Source organism: Diabrotica undecimpunctata, chromosome 7 (assembly GCF_040954645.1).
Source record: "Diabrotica undecimpunctata isolate CICGRU chromosome 7, icDiaUnde3, whole genome shotgun sequence".
Classification (NCBI taxonomy): Eukaryota; Metazoa; Arthropoda; class Insecta; order Coleoptera; family Chrysomelidae; genus Diabrotica; species Diabrotica undecimpunctata.
In genome coordinates, this window is record NC_092809.1 from 97,686,517 (window position 1) to 97,711,716 (window position 25,200).

A 25,200-nucleotide genomic window follows, 5' to 3' on the forward strand; every position below is an offset into this window, starting at 1 on the left:
CACAAGGCCTGAATCGCTCACTGTCGGAAGAGAATTGGGCGGGGTTTTCATAAACATATAGAAACTATATCGTATTTTAAATCCAAGCACAATTAGATAATATGAAGTTATAATTTATTATTGGACGCCACCCCTGGTTTATCCTCGAAGGGGAAGAAAAAAAAAATTAAGATTTATTGAAAGTTTACAAGAAAACTATTCTTTATTATTTCTTAGTAATGAACACAAAGAAAACATTAAAAGTTACGTCATCCCAAAGGGATTCCAAAATATTATTTTATGTTAACATTATCATAAACAAAAAATCTTTGTATCGTATTAAATTAAGAATTGGTTATAAAGAAAATGAATGTATATATATATATATATTAACCCCAAATTTCGAAATTTGTTTACATTGAAAATAATATAGTTATTTATCAACTAGCAACAATGAAGAAAGTAAACCTTTAAATTAAATTAGAACACTTCACTATATTTTCATTTTTTTTGAGTTCATAATCATTTCTGTTATCTTGAAAGTAGGTATAATAAAAATTGGTACAACCTTAATCTGCTCTGTTTCTCTTCTTGTTTAATAAGTCACCAAATAAACCATTGATTCAGCTACGTATTATATAAAATCACCACCATCCTAGATAAGAGGGGTTAGGGATTCCAAAAAAAGATACTGCTACTGGGCCATGATCTGGAATAACTCCATAGCAATACTATCTTGCGACGAGTATTAGAAATATAATATCAGCATTATAGCCTCTCCAATGAGGGTCTAAAAAAATAATATATCTATCTGAACTGAAATATGGACAAGAAAAGGATTTATTAACTCACCTCTGAATTGAGACCCACTTTGGAAACACGTCTTAACGGTTGGACGGTCTTAACAGAAAAGAGCGAAGCGCTGTCATGGCGCCTGAATCTGGAAATTGGGCGTGAGTGACAAGTTGAAAAATATGCTCATCTACCGGATATATTTGGGAATTACAGGAGAATCCTTGAGTCGGCTACAGGTAGGTACTTGACAGATAGATGGGGCTATTAGTTTTATTTAAAAAAAAATTATTGAAATTTATAATGATTTTCTTTTATCTTTTGAAACGGTTACAAACTGTAAGACTATAAACGTAGGTGTAATTTTTTCTTGAATTTTCGATTCCTCTTGTCGTGCGTTTCTTATCTTTTTGTTCAATGTGATTAGACACAAATTGACGTTGATCGTTATTGCAGGTAAAATTACGGAAATCATTATAAATTTTAATTCGGTTTTGCTCGGAAATTAAAGTTGCACCATTGTTTAAATAGGACTAGTTAGACAATCCTTATGGAACAAACGTTTGATTATTATTCTGCCGTCATATGGCGGCCTCTAGTCATAAATTTAAAAAACTATTAACAGAAACTTAATTCTCAGCAGGATTCTATTCGAGTATATTTTTACCTGTCTGGTAACTTATGCAAACCTGTACACGGGTGCCAGATTGTGAAGAAAATATAAGATTTTAATAAAATGCTTATTGTTATTATCGTTGTATGCGTTTTGTGAAACATAACTTGACTATTTCGAGCGAATATTTCAAATTGTTTTTCTACTTTGAGACTTGATAAATCTAAACCGGTTAGTAATCTATTTAAATGAAGCAGTTAAATGCTGCCTTTTTTTAATTTTCATTAGTTTACCAGATATTTAATTTGGTTATATGATTTGTTAGAAAATGATTAAATATTTAATTGAAATAGACTCGACTGCTATCGTCTTAGAACACTCATGCGGAGGTTTATTTTTTAGTCAAGACTTGAGTTTTATCATTGTTTAAAAAAAAATCTTTTTAAACAATGGTTTTATGTATGTTTTGAGAAAATTAAATTTTCAATCTTTTAATCTTTAAAATGACGTTTGAAAATATAGTAAATTTATGGGTATGGTTTTTTGATAATGGTTTTGAAACAAATAAACAGATCGATATGCCACAACAAGAGGCAACACATATTTAGGGACAAATTAATCTATGTGTTGGGATAAAAGGAATAATAATTAACAAAACTTTAATAAATAGTACTTTTTATTTTATTTATTTATGTATTTTATAATATACACACCATTTTTGTATTTCTGTTTACATAAATGAGAATGTTTTTTTCAATCAACTCGCCCGATATGACTGTTTATGCAAAAATTAAATTCGCGTTATTTTAATAGTTAGATAACACTTATGAAAATTCTAATATCTACACCATAGACAATATTAACAAAATAATAATTCAAGGTAAAAAAACAAAACAAAATTGTTTACATTAATAGTTATAGAAATCGATTGTAACATTGTTTGCATGAACTAAAATAAGCAATGTATGAGTTGGATCTATGTATGAACCAGCAATACTAGTTTAAAAATATTAGATCGATGTTTAACTACAATGGTATCAAGTCCAACAAACGTTATGATAGCAAAGTGTTCAAGAAAAACTGCAGCAGAAAACTGAGTTTGTGGCTTTCGTGCAGTTTGTACAGATTTTGTCCTAATCTTAACCAGTCTCTTTTTTTAGTGCTGTTATGCGAGTTTTAAGAAGATTAATCCGTATTCGAGATGCATGTAATCTCCTTTAAAGTGCGTGATAATTATGAAATCTTTTTTTCTTGACCAATGGTGATAACGGCATATCTAAAAAGCTCATCAACAAAATCGTCAAGTTCAGAATTATCACTGTGCGAAACAGTATTGGCACTGGTTGATGGTTGTTTTTCTATTGAATACGTATGAAAAACGCGTGGTGTCGTTAACGAACCTTCCTCTTCTACCTCACTATATTTTTTTGGTATAGCAGTACTGGGTAAATATTTTGCATTTAGATATTTTTGGTCAAAATGCTTACTGCATAGATTTTTTTTAAATCGGGTAGCTCCAGACTTTCCAATGCAGCATTACCTACAACAATAATATTATTATTAACACAACTGAAAAAAACTTTCTGCACAATAAATTAAAAAAATAAGTTCTGTATTTAAGATATAGATAACTTGGCAGTTATGCCAATATATGTTTATATCTATATATATATATATATATATATATATATATATATAAATATATATATATATAAATATATATATATATATATAAATATATATATATATAAATATATATATATATATAAATATATATATATATATATATATATATATATATATATATATATATATATATATATATATATTATATAAGAGTAAGTAAAAAAATTTTTAGATAGGAAAAAAAAGAAATTAATTACTATTTAAATGGGAATAAGCCACAATTAAAGGTTAAAATACGTTTATTGACGTTTCAATTTCCACTTCGGAAATCGAAATACCAATACCAGTGGTAGTTTTAGAAGCATCTGTATAGAAAATTAAATTCTAAAAATGCTTTCTTTACAAGAAGGTTAGAAGATTCAAGTTTGTTAAAAATGGTGAGTGAGGTATATATTGAAGGGAGATCTTTAGCCCAGAGGGGAAGTAAAGTTAGAGGAAATGAACTAGTCTGAAAAAGGTCAATATTTTTAAGTAGTGGACAAATTAATTGAGGTATAGGTTTTATGATAAGGTGTTGGTTATTGTTAGTGGAAGAAGACGCCATTGTGGCAATTAGGGAATGAACGGGATTAAATGGATTTGCGGATGTTGATGCAGCATACGAAAGTAGAAGTGATTATCGTCTTAGGGTAGGAGAAAGTTCATTAGGTTCACGGTATACACTCTCAATAGGACTAAAGCGAAAAGCGCTCAGACCTAGAAGAAGTTTTATCGGCACCCCATTGAAGATGACTGAGGGTTTTAAAACAAACAAACAAACTTTTAAAACAATTGATTTTAAGTTCAGAGATTTGACTCTTTCAATTTAATCTGGAGTCAAACATAAAACCGAGAATTTTACATTAATTAACAGCAGAAAGTAGAGAATTGTTAAATAAAAATTTTGGTTATGGGAGTGAAAATTCTTCTGGAAAATTTTACTAATTTGGTTTTGTTCTCAGTGAGTGATAATCCTAGTTCGTTAGATCTATCTTGAAGTAGATTTACTACACTTTGTATAAGTTTATATGAGGTTGGGACCTCACCAGGGTTGAGTTACCAGTGGATATGATAACATTTGCCATGTTATTATATCCACTGGTAGCTTTAACATCCTAATATATAAGACTAAATAATGTAAACTAAATTGTAACATATAACTTTTAACGGGTTTTTACCCAGATATTTAGCGGCTCAAAAGATGTTCACCTAGATACCGATGATGGAATATAGATTCCAAAAACCTTTTGTCTTCATGACATAGCCCATTTGGGTTTTTTAATTTATATACCTTTTATAATGGATTTTAACAAAAAATTTTTTTTGTAATGATTTTTCTTTTATATTAGTATAGATTAGGGCAAGATCTTTCATTAACGATTGTCAGCGGTATGTCAGTGGTAAATTTACTGGCTTCATTTAGAGGGTCGTTGGTGCCTAAGGAATTTTCGAGAAATTTTTAAAGATAATTCTAGAAAACCCTAATTTTTGTAAATTTATAGGATTTGAGTGCAGCTTTTAGTTCGAAATAGTTTATAAAAGAGTTCGGATAATTGGTATCTTGTGAAACTAAGGATGAATAAGGAAAGGGTGAAGGAAGAAAAGAGTATATATATGGTTAGGTCCAGATTTGTTCCAAAACTTTTATTTTATCAAGTATAACCTTTTGATTAAAAAAGGGATTGGATATTTTAAGGTTATTTTTTATCAACAATTTTTTTTAAACTAGACTTGGGCTAGTATTTGAAGTACATAAAGTTTTCTTACTTAATTAAATATCGTGTCTAAATTTGGCAAAAGATGAAGTAAAAATATACAAAGAGCAGAAAACTCATGATATATGCCTATTGATCATCTGATGTTCCGTATTTCTTAGGGACTGTTCGATTAGTGAATGCGGGATGGAAGGAGATACATTTGAAATAAGGATTCTTTTGGTCACAGAAAGAAGCCTGCCGATAAAGATGACGGTGAAATTAATTATGACGTTCGGTGTATTAGTTGATCAACGATGTCAGTAGAAGTGAGGAAAATGTAGATTCGATTATTCGAAATGCGAGATTTAAAAGTAATATTTTTTGGATAAACTATTTTACCAATTTCTTTAATATATTCAAATAAAACAGTATTCAAAATGGAGTGCATGACAATAACTTGTCCCCTTTTAGAAAACGAACGGGAAGGAGGTCTAGAGACTGCGCCAACGACATATGATTTTGGGTTGAAACTGGAGTTGTTTTGTGTAAATGTAAATATTTAATTACTGTTCATGATGTGTAGTTCTGGTTACCCAGACCGTAACACAATACCTAAACGTGAGTACCTAAAGGACCCTCTCCCAAACTGGAAAGAAAGAAAAAAAGGATCTCACCTATTTCTTGGGATTTTCTCTGGTTTTTTTTAATTAAACCAATATAGCCACAATTAAATTCGACTATTGAAATATAAAACCAAATTTGATACTCGTCTTCTTATCACATTGTGATTAAAGAACTTCGCTTCGTATTGTTAACTCATCGATGAATTAATTCATCTGTTTAACACTGTTTAAATCTTTAAAATCCATTAGGAACTTTAACAAGGGTGTTTAACCTTTGACAGTGATTTGATGTTTTTTGAATCGATTATTTGAAGCTTTATTTATAAACTTCACCATTTTATTAAACTTATTATTAAAAAAACGGTTTGCAAAAGTGCTTTTTAGCTTCTAAACATTTATACTACTTTCGATATTTTTCATGTCATACGGCTGTACGTAGGCTCAATGAAAAGCTGGCGTAAAAGCACAATTTAAAAAAAAAACAGAACTTTCTATAACCACTAACAAGAAACAAGATGAGATATTGTAGCGGACAGATCTCCCTTGCATTTTTCTGTGGCGATATTTTACGAGTACCATTATTTTAATGTTTCAAAACTAATTTACTTTTTCACTGTGTATGCTATTGATAAATCAAATTATAAAAATTAGATATTCTTTTACAATGTTCAATTTTCAGCTCTTAATGTTAATAAACAATGAAAATATTTGCAATTTCTTAAACAAGAAAAAAAAATGCTATTTGCATTTCTCTGGGCCATAGAAGGTTTTGGTTTTTTTTAATGTTTTTTTATTAGCTTTATATTGAGCCTACATACAAGTGTATGACATAAAAAAGTCAAAGTTATTAGAAATTTTTATATGCTAAAAATTTGTTACTCTTCAAACTGATTTTTAAAAACAAATTTATTATATTCTTGATGTTTTTTTTTAAATAATTTAAAACGAAGCCATAAAAAATCGATTGCTATTTACAAAATATCCCTAGAGTGACTGTTTGGACAAGTACAGTTGTTTAAATAATCGGTCTCCTGGATAAACAAATTGAATAACTCATAAACTGTATGGTCGTTCTGTATGACATTTAGCACACTTTAAAAACTCATTAACTGCCATAATTTTAAATAGTTGTATTACATATCGTTATGCAAAAAGAAAGTTATTAACATTTATAAATTATACTTTAAAAATAAGGGTTTTTAAATTATCTCGGTCAATTCTTTATGTATTTTAATTATAAAAATATCAATATTAGAGAACATTTTATGATCTATAACTTTTATTTTAACGTTTTATGCGCATAAACTTTTTTCACTTTTTACGATTGTTTAAAGCAAAGCAAAATTAGCTAAAGTCTTCACATAATTGTCATCAGCTACCCCTCATATACCTTTTAGAGACTTTAAATATCTGTTTAAGATTTTTTCAGCTTTTTTAGAGTTGTAGATCATAAAAAGTAATGTAACTTTTGAGAGTATCTAGATTAAAATACAAGAAACTATTAATCGAAATAGTTGCAAAAAACCTTATTTTTGCAGTTATTTATAAATTAAAATAACTCTTTTTTGTGCAAAAACATATAACATAGCTCCTTGAAATTATGGAAATTAATAAGTTATTACAGTGCGCTAAATGTCAATCAGAGCAAATAGTTTATAGGTTATTTAATCTGTTTATAAACATTTATATCTTTGATATCGTTTATGCCACAAACTTATATAGAGGCTAATGAAAAACTGATGAAAAACACACTTCCTAAAAAAAAAAGAATCTTCTATGACCATTAAGAGCCAAGAGAGCATTTTATATTTAAAACCAAAGCATTTTATTCTTAAAATCATACTTCCATTGTCTATTAACAGTAAAAGATGAAAATTGAAGGGACTCTAAATAAAGATCTGAATTGTGCGATCCAGCTTACAGATGGCATATGCGGTAAAGAAGTAAAAATTTATAACCCGTTAAACTGATGGTACTCGTAAAATACCTCTTCGGAAAAGTAGAATGGAGAACCATCTGAGCTCCGTTTTTTTTTAGATTTGAACTTTTTTAAAATAAATCGCGCTTGTAAAATTTGCAATATCTTGGCTGCTGTGGCACGTAAAACATATTTTTTTTTTAACTGGGGTAGCTCAACAAAAAAATGTCCTTAACACAAAAAAATTCTCTACCCTCTCCTCTTAAAATATTTAAATATTTTATAAGTCTGTAGTAGTCCAGAATGCCCAATCACATAATCCTTAAATGCAAAAAAATTAATACCAGTAGTGTGTTTGAGTTTACCAAGTTTTTTATCTCTCCTGAAAAATTGGCAAACTTGGACTTGTTGCCTTTCTGCAGTTTGCGATTCAAATATTTCCAGCCATCTGTAAAAAACGATTTATTTATTATGGAAGTAACATTATTTTAATTTAAAATCACTTTTTTCAAATATTATCGAATGTATGTATTATCCGCTAAAATTTATTTCTAAATACCTAATTTGTTCATTTCTCATACAAATGTTTTTTATTTTAAACACACAGAATTAAAATGTTTTACTTACCTCGGACCAAATTTTTGTAATACACTTCCAAATAAAATAAAATATTTAAATTCTTTAAACTTATTTAGATATAGGAAGATTTAGAAGCCACAGTACGTTTATGTACAATTTTAGTTGACACGATATTTACTAGTTGATAGTAATAACTCTATTTTAAATGAATATCTTAAGTTATTCAAGGTCTGTTTTTTTACATGTTTATTTGTAAATAAACATGTTGCTACTATGTCAGTGAAATATTGCAACGCTGGTGAATTTAATTCAATGGATCAAACTGCCATAATTTTAAATAGTTGTATTACATATCGTTATGCAAAAAGAAAGTTATTAACATTTATAAATTATACTTTAAAAATAAGGGTTTTTAAATTATCTCGGTCAATTCTTTATGTATTTTAATTATAAAAATATCAATATTAGAGAACATTTTATGATCTATAACTTTTATTTTAACGTTTTATGCGCATAAACTTTTTTCACTTTTTACGATTGTTTAAAGCAAAGCAAAATTAGCTAAAGTCTTCACATAATTGTCATCAGCTACCCCTCATATACCTTTTAGAGACTTTAAATATCTGTTTAAGATTTTTTCAGCTTTTTTAGAGTTGTAGATCATAAAAAGTAATGTAACTTTTGAGAGTATCTAGATTAAAATACAAGAAACTATTAATCGAAATAGTTGCAAAAAACCTTATTTTTGCAGTTATTTATAAATTAAAATAACTCTTTTTTGTGCAAAAACATATAACATAGCTCCTTGAAATTATGGAAATTAATAAGTTATTACAGTGCGCTAAATGTCAATCAGAGCAAATAGTTTATAGGTTATTTAATCTGTTTATAAACATTTATATCTTTGATATCGTTTATGCCACAAACTTATATAGAGGCTAATGAAAAACTGATGAAAAACACACTTCCTAAAAAAAAAGAATCTTCTATGACCATTAAGAGCCAAGAGAGCATTTTATATTTAAAACCAAAGCATTTTATTCTTAAAATCATACTTCCATTGTCTATTAACAGTAAAAGATGAAAATTGAAGGGACTCTAAATAAAGATCTGAATTGTGCGATCCAGCTTACAGATGGCATATGCGGTAAAGAAGTAAAAATTTATAACCCGTTAAACTGATGGTACTCGTAAAATACCTCTTCGGAAAAGTAGAATGGAGAACCATCTGAGCTCCGTTTTTTTTTAGATTTGAACTTTTTTAAAATAAATCGCGCTTGTAAAATTTGCAATATCTTGGCTGCTGTGGCACGTAAAACATAATTTTTTTTTAACTGGGGTAGCTCAACAAAAAGTTGTTTAAATAATCGCTTTCCATGATAAACAAATCGTCACTATTTTTATTAGTTACATTACATACCATTATGCAAAAACAAAGTTATTAAAATTTATAAATTTCTGCAAAATCAAGGGTTTTTTGCAACTATTTTGGTGAATTCTTTATATATTTTAATTTAGAAACTCACAAAAGGAAGAACTTTTTGAGATCTACAATTTTTATTTTAACTATTTTTCTCTAAACTGGATAAAAAACGTTTTATAAGCAAAAGAATGACCTCTCACTTTTTAAAATTGTTTAAACAAAAACAAACCAAAATACCTGTATGTCTTCACAGATTTATTATTAACTAACACTCGTATATCTTTTAGAACCTTCAAATATCTTTATAAGATTTTTACGTGTAATCAATGATTTTTTTACAGATGGACTGGTGTATAAATTAGTTCTCCGATAAAGATGAACTTATTTCTACTTTTCAGTATAATAACTAAAAATAGGTAGCTAAAGAAATACATATTTAAATATCTAATATTTTGTTTATGTTTATTAACTTGATATTTATTCAATAATTTGTTTTTCCGAAGTTTATTATATCATAATTATAATACCAACGAAAACGTAAAATTCAAATGATGAATGAAAAAAAAAAATAAACATTTTTTTAAGTTAATTACATAACGGAAACGGTGTAAAATAAAAGAATATAAAAAAAAGTTTCTATTTACTTACCAGAGTGTAATATCCATGTTTGACAAGCCGAAAGATTTTTTGTCGGAAATCTGAACATTCTTAAGCCATGAATTTTGTATGATGATAAACCACATTTGTAATAACAACAAAAATATTTCCAGCCATCTGTAAAAAACGATTTATTTATTATGGAAGTAACATTATTTTAATTTAAAATCACTTTTTTCAAATATTATCGAATGTATGTATTATCCGCTAAAATTTATTTCTAAATACCTAATTTGTTCATTTCTCATACAAATGTTTTTTATTTTAAACACACAGAATTAAAATGTTTTACTTACCTCGGACCAAATTTTTGTAATACACTTCCAAATAAAATAAAATATTTAAATTCTTTAAACTTATTTAGATATAGGAAGATTTAGAAGCCACAGTACGTTTATGTACAATTTTAGTTGACACGATATTTACTAGTTGATAGTAATAACTCTATTTTAAATGAATATCTTAAGTTATTCAAGGTCTGTTTTTTTACATGTTTATTTGTAAATAAACATGTTGCTACTATGTCAGTGAAATATTGCAACGCTGGTGAATTTAATTCAATGGATCAAAAATGGACGTTAAGTTTAGTCTTTAACTTTTTCACATAGCACCATCTAGTATAACGTATATCAAACAAACAATGGTATATTAAAATCTATTGAGACAGAAAGAGTGGTGACATCTAGTGACTGTCTCAATTAGAATCAAACAAATTTATACATTGCGTTGGCTAACTAGTTCTATTTAAACAATGGTTGCACATTTATGTTTTTGCTTATTTAGACAAGGTGCTGGCAAAAGAGGCCGTGAAGGTACCTCGATTCCCCTATAGCCAACGTAAGACTCTCCTTTAAGCCTTTTCACTTTCTTAACATTTTTCTGCCACAACTTCTCGTTTCTTTTTCTCTTCATAGATTCTTTTTTCGTCAGATTTTTAGGTGTTATGTCTGTTAGTATAGTTCTCTTACGGTCAGCAACACCTTCAATATCACTTTCCAATGAACTGTGTATGTCTGACGCAGGTGAAGGTTCATAGACATCTGAAGATGAATCAGACACAATCAAATCTTCTTGTAGTGTTTGTGGCGAAGCTGGGAGTAGATTGCTCGGATGGTTAACCAGAAGAGGTGTTGACATGTGCTGGTCAGATATATCACCTGAAATAAAAATGAACTTTTGAATGCGTGTTTCTTCACATTCCCATTTTCATTTAAAAACGTTTTAATGTCCGTAAATTATGCAGACATGATTTTTAGACCAATTTGTTCAGAATCAACATCGAAAATTGCTGACAAGTGCATACAGCCAAACAAAAGCCAGCCATAGCATAGCTTTTAGGTTTTTTTATTTTTTTGCTGGCAATGACTGAAAAAACTTGTATAGGAGTAATAAGATTTTAATGTTTTCTTACCTGTGTATGTTTGTACATTTTGCATTACATGGTACTGAGGTACATCTGGATGCTTGATGGTGGTTCTTAAAAGAACTTCGTTAAATAGATCATCTGAAAACAGAAAAAAGAAAAATCATAACACAGGTATTTATATAAAAAGAGTGTATGAACAAAGTTATGACAACTTAAAATATTAAAACTTTGTATAAGTTGCATAGGTCCGGTCTTTTCACCTGCGGATAACTAGTTATCGGGGAATTTATCTGACAGATTACAGACACGCCGATCTGTCAGATAAACTTCCCAATATCTAGTTATCCGGAGGTGAAAAGACCGGGCCTTATAAGAGTTACTATTACATATTTACTTACCTTTAATCTTTTAATTATCGACACTTTTTCATTATTCTTGCTATCCTTGAAGTCATTTTTCAACAATATCACTAAATTCACGAATACCTTGAAACTTAATTATTCACACTGCCAATACAACGAATGTGGCACATTCGTTAATTTGGATCTTAAATAGTAAAATAACTTGCAACGTCAAAAGCACGAACGTGGTACATTCGTCTTTTCGGTATGGCAGTAAATCTCCAACTGACGCTTTCGTGGAATGCGTTCCAGTTGAGGGGGGCAGAGGGGATAGGTCAACACTTTCGTGCTTCTGTCACCGTATACTATGAACATAATTACAGACGCTGATAACATAAAGCGGAAATGGGCAATTCGGCACATTCGCGGTTTTGGAATTGGACCGACGTTATGATATTTTTATTCGCTTAAACAGGGGTGATGAATTTCACCCCATTCACGGTATGAAATTGTTCATCCAGTTGTTTGAATTCTTTAGTCTTTAAAAGTCTAATCAAAAAAATATTTTTTAGGGAGAAATGTTTAATAGCTCTTGTTGAATCATATTAGTAAAAAATATGAAGTGAATTTTACAATTTACTATCATATTTTGGAATGAATAAATTTAGAGTGATCAATTTCTCCACAATTTACGGTAGTGATGGTTTTTAAAACTTGACCATAGCTCTGAGGATGGATTAGTAAGCCGAAAGCGCTCAGCTAGGAATTAAAATTTTTACATACTTCAAAATTATCTAACGACTTTTATTTTACTCTTCATCTCAAATAATAACAAATTCTTATATTCCCTAATTTGAAATATTGTCTAAAATGAAAAATATCTTTAATATCTTAATCTAAACAGTGCAAAACTAAAAAGTAATATAATTTTATTTTCAGAATTATGGAAAGTTAAATTTAAAGAATACGGTGATAGATTTGATGCATTACACCACATGAAAATAAATGAAGCTTTACGACAAAAACCACTAGAAAACTCTGAAATTTTGGGATACTACGGAAATTTTAAACAATTAGATATTGACTAAGGAAATAATAAACATTCTCAAAAAATATTAATTCTATTCATTAATTTAGGTTTTATTCATATTCGTAGTTTTAGTAATTACTCTTTAAGACAATCACTGCCACCTGTCGCCAAAAGGCATTTTGCGTGCGTGAATATGGTGAAACTATCGCCAAAATGTGTTTCGCCTTACTTCAGTAAGGTGCCACTGCCGCCTTCACGTTCACAAATTGTGGAAATAAATAGGTTCTTTTGCCAGTCAGCTCTACGCATAATTACTTCTTGTTTTGCAGGCACCTAGATAAAGGTTCACTTCATACATTTTTGACTCTGGTTTTTTATTAGAAGTCCTTCCTTTCCAATTCGCATATTGTTTCTAAAAATACACTCAGATATAATGTATCAGTGTTTTATTATGTTAAATATTAGGAATTCATGGTTTTTTAGTTTATTGCTAAGTAGACAGGATTGATATGTATTTCTGCTACTAATAAATATGGATTATATGCGTAAAAAGAAAATAGCAAATTATTAATGGGAAAATAACTTAACAATAATCAAGAATATTACCTCTTTAAAACCAATCCAACGAATATGCAATATCTACCTTTGGAAAAGGAATGGAAAAAGGAATCTAGAATTGCATTTATTACAGGAAAAACTAAATGTTTCTCATGCTGTTTACATGGACAATTTCTACACCATCATGCAACCTCTTCTGTCCACTGCTGGACATAGGTCTCTCCCATTTTTCGCCACTCTTCACGGTTCTGTGCTTCTTGTTGTCATTTCTTGGATATTCGTCCAATGTCGTCCATCCAGCGTGTTGGTGGTCGTCCTCTGCTGCGTTTGTCTTCTCTTGGGCGCCAGTCAATTAGTTTTCTGGTCCATCTTGTGTCTTTCAGTCTCGCTATGTGACCTGCCCAATTCCATTTCAGCTTGGCTATACGTTCGACGACATCACTGTTACCTGTTCAAGACTGATACCTGTTCAAGACTACTGACAATTTCTACAGTTCTTTAGAATTAGCCAAGAATCTTCTGGATGCTAGACCCTTTGTACTGACACTCTTAGACTTAGAGAAAAAATAATCCAAAACATATTACACAAAAAATAATAATCAACGGTGAAACCGTTACAAAATACAGAGATGGTGTACCATAATTGGAAAGTGGAAGGATACAAGGAAAAAATACGTCGTTTACATATCGACAGAAACTAGAAATAATATGCAAAAGACTGTTTTTAAAAAAGGAATCCATAAAATGAAATCAGAGCCGATAGTCAAAATGCACACATCTTGTATAAGCAATAATCCGGAAAACAAATCAGCTTCTATGAGTTTCATTTGTCAGTCATTAGAGATATGTTGACTTCAGAACTAACTGAAGAGCCGTCAATTGTAAAACAACATATTGTGACAAAACGTCAGAAAAAGAGTGAGAAAGTAAGAGTTATGCAAAAAAGGTGTGCAAAATGTGCTGAAAAGGGATCAACTTGAATTTATGTTATAAGAATATTTGTTTTTTGTATTCATATATAAAGTTCGTCGTTCATCAAGTTCGATACTTTCGGCGTCAGATTTTTTTGGGTTTTTTCGGGATCAGTTTTGGAGTTTTAGTTAGACTTTTAGAGAAACCTGACATATTTATTAAAAATCTATGATATGAGGATATGAACAATTATTTAAAAATATTTAGAGCCTACTACCATTTCTGGTGATCTGAAAATTGACCAAAACTACCTTTTTTTAAATATAATGTCCTCTATATTATTAAGGCTTATGGGTATAAGCATACTATTCTTCTACTTAGTCACGTAAAGCGGCTTTTGAAAATTCTGTGTCCGACTGATCGATTTCATTTTGTTGCAGATCATCTTCTACACTCTCCCAAAGGGCTAGTAAACGTTGGTGTTCCCTTTCATACACCATCACAGACAACAACAAAGTCCAAATTAAGTCTTGTTTACAAACAATATTTAAAATATAATATTACATTAATCAAAATTCTTAACTACGTAATTGGGACCGCGTTAGATTTTTTACTAACATCTCGACAGGAACGACTTTCATAGTGCACTGAACAAATATTTGTTAATTTAAAACTTAATTATTGGTGGAGGTAACTAGAAAAAACATTGAGAGGGGCATAGCTTGTCATAGAGTATAAATCGAACATATACTGCCCACTGAAAAGATACCAGCCATTTAAAATTCTAAGAACCGAACGTGAAATCTTCCGTAGTGCAAACTACAAAGGCTGGAGATTCCCCTCCCGTAAAATTCATAATATCTCGAAAGTCTCAACTATTATTAAGAGAATAAACTTTCTCAACAGGAAGTTTTTACCTTCAAAGTTATAAACGGCTACGTTCCACACAAGAGGCCGTAAAAAGTTCCTGTTCTTCTTACAGTCACGTACGATCCCGCACACAAAAAATAAAAAAAAACTTCATCTTCCTTTCAGTCCTAGCATTCCGCACCCATTTCTAATCAAATCCTTATCCTTACCCCAGACAGGACGAGATTGGTTGTTTTTTGCGGTTTCCCAATCTCATTGAATATGAGGTGGATGAACAACGATACCTGTTCGTCCACACGAAGAAATAGTCGCAACTATTTTCTCAACTGGTTCGAGGATGATTAAGACTGTTAAACTGCAATGAGGCCTGGCCGTTAACGCAAACGATGAATAACGGAATTTTAGTGCAATACATCAGTTCTGAAATTGGATGAAGATGTATAAACGTCTGAAGGAACGATAGCAACGCCGAAATGGTAGTGGCCGCCACTGCCATGTCCTCACACACTTACTCACTGGTTTGTTTGTGGCAGAGCTGTCTGTAGAAAGCTAACGAGGCCTGGTCGTTAACACAATCAGTAAATAACAGAATTTTAGGCACTTTTCATAGACTTTTGAGTGCCATAAAGATATTTAAAACCTATCATTAATAAAGAATTTTTATTTGTCTAGCAACGAAAAATCAGCAAATTTTAACCGAAAAGCCTATGAAGTCCAACAAGTGCAAAAAGAGAAGTGTAGTTTAGTTTATTAAATTAAAATAGCATAAATAAAAGACGAATAATATTGGTCAAGTTACTTTATTTGTCTAGTAGAAAAATTATTCTTGTACACTAAACCTAATAGAACAAATTCGAGTCGTCTGGCTCGCTGATATGCAAATTGCTCTATTACTTTTCAGTGTCGCTCAGTCTGTTGTTTTCTCCAACAGAGGGCGGTTGCTTTATACACGCATAGCTTATAAAAACATCTTTCTCGTGGCAAGTGGGATATGTACTTCAAATGAAACTAAAAAAATGTTTCTCGTGGCAAGAGGGATATGTATTTGAAACTAAAAACATTTGAATTGCAAATATTTAAATATATAATAAATTTTTTTAAATTCTCTGGGAGGGGGAGCATGACCCCCATGGCCCCCTTTTCTGTATCCGCCCTTCACAGGACAAATAAAAGATTATATTAACCAATCATATTTATTAAATGTAAAGAAAATTAAATTTAATACTAGCAAAAATCAAGTCTTCTTTATATTTATTAAGCATATTTTTAAACGTTATGTAATTGGAATTGTATTTAAATTTTTGATTTCTGACATTATTATTCCTGATAGGTGCGGTACCACAAAGTCACAGGCGGCAATCAAGTTGATTTAACCGGCTGTGATACTGCGAACACTCACCAACCCGTCTGGCAGGCATGGTGTTTTAAATGCCAATATACCCCTTAACCCTGCGTTGGTGTGGTGGGGTGTGATACACCCCACGCATGCAAAAAATGGATTTTCTCTTAAAAACAGCATCTTACCGCCCTCTACTGTTCAGTAGCTGTTACTATAACAACACTCTATCAAGAAGCATTGTTACTTTCATAATTTCTTCAATACCCACTTACATAGATGTCAGAATATGCTGCAGGGGTATGTCACACCCCACCACACCTCTGGCGTCAGTCAGTTAATCATTGTTGATGCCTGGACATTTTTTCCGAACTTCACGTGATTTTTTTGTTTTTACTCTGGTTGTTGTGCTCAAAATTTGTTATGAATATGTGTAGTTATGAACAAGAGCAAGCAAGGTTGCTAAGATTCTGGGAAGAGGTACAAAGTGATGAAGATGAGGCTATTCCTGATTCCGAAGACGAAGTGCAGCTCGACAATGTTACTGAAAGTTCGCATGACACAGACACAAAACAAGATGGCGAGGAAGATGAAAGTGAACAAGAGAATGGAGATGATGCGAGTACATTTGCTAGATATTATTGGGGTAGAGATAAAGTGACGAAATGGGCTAAAAAGGTAGAACTACGATTGGTTCACACTAGAGCCAAAAATATAATTTCTCAATTGCCTCGCGTGAAACGACGCGATAAAGAAGCTAAAACTGCAATTGATTGTTGGAAGCTTTTCATGGGTGACATACTCATTGTTGATATTGTAAAACATACTAATGAGAAAATCAATTCAGTAAGTGAATTTTTGCAACGATGATCATCAATACGTAGTAAAAGTGACCTCCGAGCAAGAAATTTTTTTTATTTGGATTACTTTATTTAGCAGGAATTCATCGATAGTCCCGGCGAAACCTTGAAGATTTCTGGGCAAATGACGGCACAGAAATGCCAATATTCAAGAAAACTATGTCTCTAAAACGCTTTCAATTTCTGCTAATGTGCTTGCAGTTTGACAATGGAGCTACACGCGTAGATAGAATCAAAGAGTAGTTGACAATTTTCAGTCAAATTGGAGGCATTTCGTGGCAGGTGCTTTAGTCGATTCAATATGTTATTATACTACAAACTTGGAAATTTATTGTGGTTCTCAACTGGATGGTCCTTTGGGCCTTTGGTCCTTTGGACCTGGTCCAACTGAGTATGAAGCCTACAGATGTAGTTTTACGATTGATTTCACCAGTGCCTGGCAGCAAACGAAATATCACATTCGATAATTGGTTCACTAATTATCCATTAATGCAACAACTTCTTGAAGAACACCAATTAACATCTGTGGGTACTGTCCGAAAGAACAAGAAGCAAATTCCTTCCACAATGGTCAACACAAAAAATCAAGAACAGTATTCTACACTTTTTGGGTTTCCAAAAAAATACAACCTTAGTATCCTATATCCCACAGAAAAACAAATATGTTCTGTTGTTATCAACACTACACCATGATGACAGAATAGACTCATCTACAGCAAACGCTAGGAAGTCAGAAATAGTCACATTCTACAATGTTACTAAAGGAGGGGTTGACACCGTTGACCAGTTATCAGGTACATACGACGTTTCCTGAAACAGCAGAAGGTGGCCGTTGACGGTATTCTATGCGCTCTTGAATATGTATGGAATTAACTCCCAAGTAATCTATAAGATCAACAATAATGACTATATTCTGAAGCGCCGAAAATATAATAAGTATGAAATATTATATTTTGTCACTGATAACAGATTATTTGGAAGAAAGACAACACAATCCTCAGTTGCCGAGAAAACTGCGTGAGACACCGGGCTATAAGACTGCAGATTGTGATGAACCGTTGGTTCATCACAATCATGTATCAGAAAGTACAAGGTAGATGTGTAGTGTGTCCCAGAACAAGAGACAGAAAAAGTCGCTACGTGTGGTATGATTGCAGACATTTTGTTTGTTTAGAACAAGCATGTTTCAAATGCGATAGTTGCGTCAACGAGGAAAGTCAGTAAATGATGTTGTAACTTTTGTTGATGTATGTATTATTCTTTATAATGTTTATTTGTTTATAAGTCAATAAAGAAAATTGTGTTGTGTTTTGTGTTCAGAAGTCTTTAGTTCTTTTATTTCATTTCAGAAAAATGTAATGATTTTAAGTTGCTATTTCTGCTATTTTTGAACTGTGCAATAAATTGTTTGAGCTGATAATACTTTTTCAATTTTTTTAATAATACGCACTATTTCAAACGAAAAGTATATACTTTTGATGCAGATACTCAAGTATTGAGTTTTCCAAGACGTATTTTGCTATGGGGTATGTCACACCCCACCACACCAGACACGTAAGTTTTAGGCACCACACCAATGCAGGGTTAAAACCGCAATGTCAGATTTTAAAACAAATACTGATTTACCCCAGGTGAGTAGAATGCGTCCAAAATCTCACACTGATTTATTAGTCTGTCCCAAGGATTCTGTGGGAGACAAAAAGCTGACTATACGGAAACCCAAAAACCCCACAACTCTTTACGTTAGTACATACAATGCCAGAAGTCTACTATCCGAGGAGAGAATCACAAAAATGGAAACTGAAATGAATAAAATTAAATGAGATGTCATAGGTATCAGCGAAAATAGAAAGAGAGGTGAAACTTTAAAAACACTGAAATCAGGGTATATATTCTATCAGACTGTCTCTGAAACTACATCAGTTGGAACGCGAACAAAATAGTAAACATCCAAAGTATATCCTCTAGAGTGGCATATCTTATTCTGAAGTGGAACAGTAGATATCAACTATGTGGCGATGTCATCGCAAAAATATGTGTAAAAGAAGCAGAGCTAGAAACATCCTTGGGAAAATTCGGTTCGCCAGGAAGAAACGACAGAAGAGAAACGCTACTAGGATTCCAGAATAATTTATTCAATATGAACAGTTTCTTTTACAAAAAATGCACAGAAAACGGACCTGCAAAAGTCCAAACGGTAGAACATGGAACGAAATCGACTACGTCATAAGTGACGAAAAACAATTAATTAAACATAATGATTAAAAATAAATCTCATGGTATCTGGATACCCGCATTAGATATCAACCAATATCAGGCACATATCAATAATAAGCTACTACTGCATGAAACCTCCGAGAACGATCGTAACGACTTGAATAATTGCATCATAAACGCCGTACAAGAAAGTCACCGAGTGCACTGTCCTAAAAGAAAATTAAATAGTAAAATAAGTCCATATACTGAAACGCTGCTAAATCACAGAAGACAAATGAGAAGCGATGAGAATGCAGACAGCCAGACTCTAATAGAAATGAATAAAACTGTTTCGAAGGCAATTAGGAGAGATTTAAGGAAATTTAAAACCGATCATATTAAACGTACTATACAGGAAAATACCAGCTTAAAATTTCTACGTAGAAAGTTAACGAATGGGAAATGCGAAATCCATAAATTAAGAAACAAGCAAAATGAAATAATATCACGTAGAGACGAGTTAATACAGGTCGTCGAAAAGTTCTACGAGGAATTATATGAAAGTAGACGAAAAGATCAAACAGGAATACAAACAGCCATTTCAAAGAAGATCATGAATTAAGGTTCCGAACTAATGCCAGAAATAAAGTTAGATGAGATTAGACAAGCGTTAAGAAAAATGAAAAATCACAAAGCCCCAGGAAAGGATGAAATTGTAATAGAAGCTATCGTATATGGAGGAGATATGCTATCAATTAAGGAAACTGTTTAATCTATGTTTGCAGCAAAGAGAGGTGCCCAAAGAGTGGAACAATGCTGTAACCATTACTTTACATAAATAACGGACCTAGAGAATTATAGACCTATTAGCCTGTTGAACCACATATACAAGTTCTTCATTATGTTAAGGACATCAAGATTGGAGAAATAATTAGATTTCTATGAAAGTAGCACTTGCAGGCAGGATTCTTCAATCATATCAGCAGGATCAAATTTCGGTACCAATGATCACCTCCATACAGTAAAGACGCTCATTGAAAAATCTATAGAATACAAAAAACCTCTTGTCCTCACTTTCATAGATTTTCATAAAGCGTTCGACACGATCGAAATAGACAATAGAAGCAATGAATGACAGCAGGATTGACCATGGATATAGTGAACTTATTTACAACATTTACAAAAATGCCACTATGACTGTTAAGATACACGATAAAACCCGACCAATAAAAATAAAACGTGGGATAAGGCAAGGAGATACATTGTCACCGAAATTATTCATAACGGCATTAGAGTATGCCTTTAAGATGGTCAATTGGAACCACAGAGGAGTAACAATAAACGGCGAAAAACTTAACCATCTCCGTTTCGCAGATGACATGTCATTATGACAGATAATTTAGGAGAAGCCACAGATATATTAAATGAATTGGACTTTGCATGTTCGAAGGTGGGCCTCAGAATGAACTTGTCCAAAACTAAGTTTATGACAAATATGGTCCCCAATAACCATTTAACTATTCAAAACAAAGTGGTAGAACATGTGGAGAAATATACGTATTTGGGTTACAAAATAAGAATCAGCAGGGATAACCAAACATGCGAAATCCGAAGACGAATTACTTTAGCGTGGGCAGCCTTTGGAAAACTGCGAGACACACTTACGGTCAACATAGCAATTAGCCTGAAAAAAAAATATTTAAACAGTGCGTATTACCGGTCATGACCTATGGGGCAGAAACTATGACTCTAACCAAGACTACGGCTTCGAAATTGAGAGTGGCACAGAGACGAATGGAACGGTCTATGCTGGGATTGACGTTGCGGGACCGAATAAGAAACGAAGATCTGCGAAGAAGGACGAGTATTGCTGATACGTGGAACGCATAGCGGAACTAAAATTGAATTGGGCAGGCCATGTAGCGAGAATGCATGATTCACGATGGACGAGCAAAATTACACATTGTGGGCCAAAAGCAGACAAACGTAGTAGTTGAAGACCACCTACACGTTGACGACATTAGGCGTATCACGAAAAATTGGCAACAAAGAGCACAAAATCGCAAAGAATGGAGGAGTTTAAGGAAGGCCTATGTCCAGCAATGGACGTGATAAATGGGGGCTGGATAATGATAATGATGATGATGATGACATTATTATTAGGTATATCATGTCAATAAAAAAAAATTCTATATTAAATTTTTAATTAATATTTATATTCGTATATGATTTATAAAAGCACTGTTTAAGTTATATTTGACTATGCCGCCCGCAAAAAAATATATTTCGGAAATGGTCCGTTGTCCGACACAGCTTGCCGACCCCCAGAACTACTTGATACGGTAAAAACTTGTTTTTTGGAAATTTGGAGATGATATGCTGTCCGACAAAGGTTGCCGAGCCCCGAACTACATGATGCGGAAAAACTTGTATTCTTCCACTGATTAGTTGAATTTTTGATGAGGACCGTTTTTTTATTCTTTTATTTTTCGGTAGTTACAGTGGCGCACTAGTTATTTTTCCCGAGTTGTAAAAATCAGCTACAATATAGCATTTCATAGTACAGTATTTTATGTATTAATGAAATCATTGTGACTTTTTTCAATAATCACAGTTGACAACACTAACCAAGCATTGAAAACATAACCTTACTTTTCTCTGCCTTATATTTGAGGCTGTTTTAGGACATTTCCCACTAAGTTTGTGTTGTTTTGTACTATTATGTGTTTTTTTCGGTAATTAGTAAGTTTGTTTCGTTTAATTGCATTACGGATATTACGCCTAGATAGCTCGAAAAGATTATCACGTTAAATGAACACACTTCTATGTCACAAAGAGAAATCTCAAGAAGTGTGAAGTGAGTCAGGGGGTAGTACGCAAGATTTTAAAGCGTAAACGAGAAACGGGATCAATGGATGTGAAAAGGTTAGGAAAATACAGAAGAAAAAGAAAAACAACACCAGCAGATGAAAGACTTTTACTTCGAAAGAGCAAATTGGACCCAACAAAAACAGGCCAAGAGCTTCAATAATATCTACTAGCATCAGGTATAGTAATTTATGACTCAACTGTTCGGAAAAGACTTTTGAAGAATGGTAGAATAACAATGTGTATACAAAAAAAAACAGCTTCTAACTGAACGAATGAAGAAACAAAGGCTATTGTGCCCCAAACATATTCTAATTAAACTGTGAACGACTGGAAAAAAGTTCAATTTACAGAGGAAACTCACTTTATAGTTCATGGACAGCGGTCGAAATTCGTCAGGAAGTCTGACAATGAAAACCTTACAAAATCTCATATTGATAAAACCGTAAAACATTAGTCAAAAAAATGTTTTGGGATGTTTTTCATACACGGAGCTTTGATCTTTGGTACCAGTCTATGGCATGATGAACAGCCAAATATAGAAATCCATGTTGGAACTGCGTATGGATACAGAACTCACGAAATGACAGCCCCAAGGAGGAGCGATTCTACAACAGGACTCTACTCGCTGTCACAAGTCAAAGCAAACGATAGAATTTTTAAAAAATAAGAAGATTAATGTTTTAGATTGACTTGGTAATTTACCAGACCTTAACCACATTGAAAATTTATGGGCCATTTACAAAGGTAGACTGCGCAAAATCGACTTACAAAAATTAAAATGTTAGATCATTTAGGTTTGGTTTCGACATGAAAGGATATCTAGGAACTATCAGAAGCTGGTAGAATCTATGAAAAAATGGATAAAAGTAGTAATTGCAGCCAAAGGGGGACATATTTTCTATTAAATAATCTAAGTTTACCTTTATAGTTTTGTCAAACTATATTTTTTTCTAAATAAACTGTTTTATCAATAAAACAGCCCATAATTTCATTAATTCGCACAGTATTGTAATAAAAACTGTACTAAATTAACATCTTCTGAGTTTAGAGCTAAATTGATTAAAAATTCTTCTTTTTTCTGCAGTGGGTGCCGCGCGGCGAACAGTGAGACGAATTGCTGAATGTGTATCAATCTGGATATAAATGTGTACTATAAGATTTTCAACCTTGCTGATTACGAATTTAATTCGACAAAGTTGAAAAATTCAAAATGGCGAATCAAATATTGCGGACCAAACCGCATAAAATTTGAATTAATTCGAGATAAGTCGGTACTGTAAGGTTTTCGACCGCTATGAATACGAATTATGATATCAAAATTTTAATATTGTAAATACTCCAGTCGTCAGAGACGAAAATGCCACTGAACCTCTAAAAATTATACCAACAAGCTGAATTTTACCAAAAATGTCAATTTTAGGAGACTAAAAAAGGTACAAAAAAATTCAATATCTTTTGATCCGAATATCCTATTGACAAGAATCAAGATGAGTTTTAAAGGTAAAGAGTTCAACTTTCGTCTTCAATTTTTGTAGTTTGCTGGAAATGAACTCAGATTTTATAAAGGTGATGAATAAATAATCATGAGATTAATACAATGTATCCCTTACATTGACCGACCACTATGAAGTTTCCCTAACTATAACTTAATTTTCAAAACCTATAGCATGAAATTTTCGTTTTGAGTTTTGGCACAAATTTGAGGCATTTGAAATATGCATAAAAAATGGCGAATTTAAACTTTTACATTACAAACGATCCAAAACGTTCAAATTGCTCTTTTTTAACCATTACGCTTTTTAAAATTACCTTACACTACACACTACTAGTCACTACATCCAAAATCGTCTTTTCGGATGCATTTCCAGTGACCTGCATTCGTTCGTAATGTAAAAGTTTCAATTCTACGTTTTTAGTCATATTTTAAATGCCTCAAATTTGTTGCCAAAAATCAAAATTGTATTTTCATGTTATAGGTTTTAAAAACTGGTCTCCAACAATGAAAATTTTACTACAAGCGGTCAAAGTTTATTTATTGAACAGCTTTAAAGAATCTGGCTTCATTTGCCGCAAAATACAAAACATGCATACAAAAGCTGCACTCTTTGCCTTTAAAACGCATTTTGATTTTTGTCAATTGGACACTTTTTTCAAAAGATATCGAATTTTTACCGGTGAGTTGATACAAATTTTATTTAACATTGATTTGGCGCACGGAACTGACATTTAAAATCGCAAGTCCATTCAAGCGTTGTTTCTGAGAAAACGGTTCATTCCACGCTAAAAGTGGAAAAAGAAAACATATTTATTGAAAATTATCTCAGCAATATTTTTTATTCAAAACATTTTTTTTTGTGGCATAAAGATTCTTGGTAAATCGATTTTTTTGCGTCTTTACCTCCCTCCGAGGGGTATTTTAAGGAGAAGCCCGGGGATTAAAGCGGTAAACTTTTTTGCATCGTTTTTGGGGTTCCAAAATTAATATTCTCGGCAAAATTCAGCTTGTTTGTATGATTTTTAGGGGTCAACTCTCTGACGAATGGACTTAACGGCAAATCCTAAATGGTGAACAAAACTTATAAAAATTTACAACAATTAGACATAACAGTGTCCTATAAGGTTTTTGACGTTTCTAAATACGAATCTAATATCAAACAAACGTAAAAATCTTAAAATACTGTATCCAAAATGTTTTAGTTGTTCATGTCAAATGAATAAATTTCTTTAGAATACGAATACGTTTTGCAAGTCCGCTGTCACGCTGTATAAGTGTTTTTTCAGGTCCATCTTCAAAATGGCTAATATATCGCTGGAGTCTTCATTTTCGTAGGAATCTGTGGCTCCACAAACATCCTTTTCTGAATCATCATCAAAAATCCTTTGATTTTTCTGACAGGTATTCTTAAGTTAAAGT

At 31.9% G+C, this 25,200-nt stretch overlaps 2 protein-coding genes across 5 annotated transcripts in view; one reads left to right on the plus strand and one right to left on the minus strand.

The window, feature by feature from the left end:
* The window catches only part of LOC140446886 (alpha-tocopherol transfer protein-like), a 42,355-nt gene extending 29,588 nt beyond the window's left edge, over positions 1-12,767 (plus strand). For all 4 annotated transcript variants that reach the window (XM_072539467.1, XM_072539468.1, XM_072539470.1 and 1 more), the window contains one exon: positions 12,593-12,767. In XM_072539467.1, the coding sequence (XP_072395568.1) occupies positions 12,593-12,741 (149 nt within the window). In that variant the 3' untranslated portion in view covers positions 12,742-12,767. The remainder of the gene's footprint in view (positions 1-12,592) is intronic.
* LOC140446885 (uncharacterized) lies at positions 10,468-11,961 on the minus strand. Its single transcript, XM_072539466.1, has 3 exons — positions 11,711-11,961; positions 11,358-11,450; positions 10,468-11,103 (listed from the first exon to the last, which is right to left on the minus strand). The coding sequence occupies exons 2-3, from the start codon at positions 11,380-11,382 to the stop codon at positions 10,691-10,693; spliced, it is 438 nt and encodes a 145-aa protein (XP_072395567.1). The 5' UTR covers positions 11,383-11,450; positions 11,711-11,961; the 3' UTR covers positions 10,468-10,690.
* Positions 12,768-25,200: the final 12,433 nt, after the last annotated feature.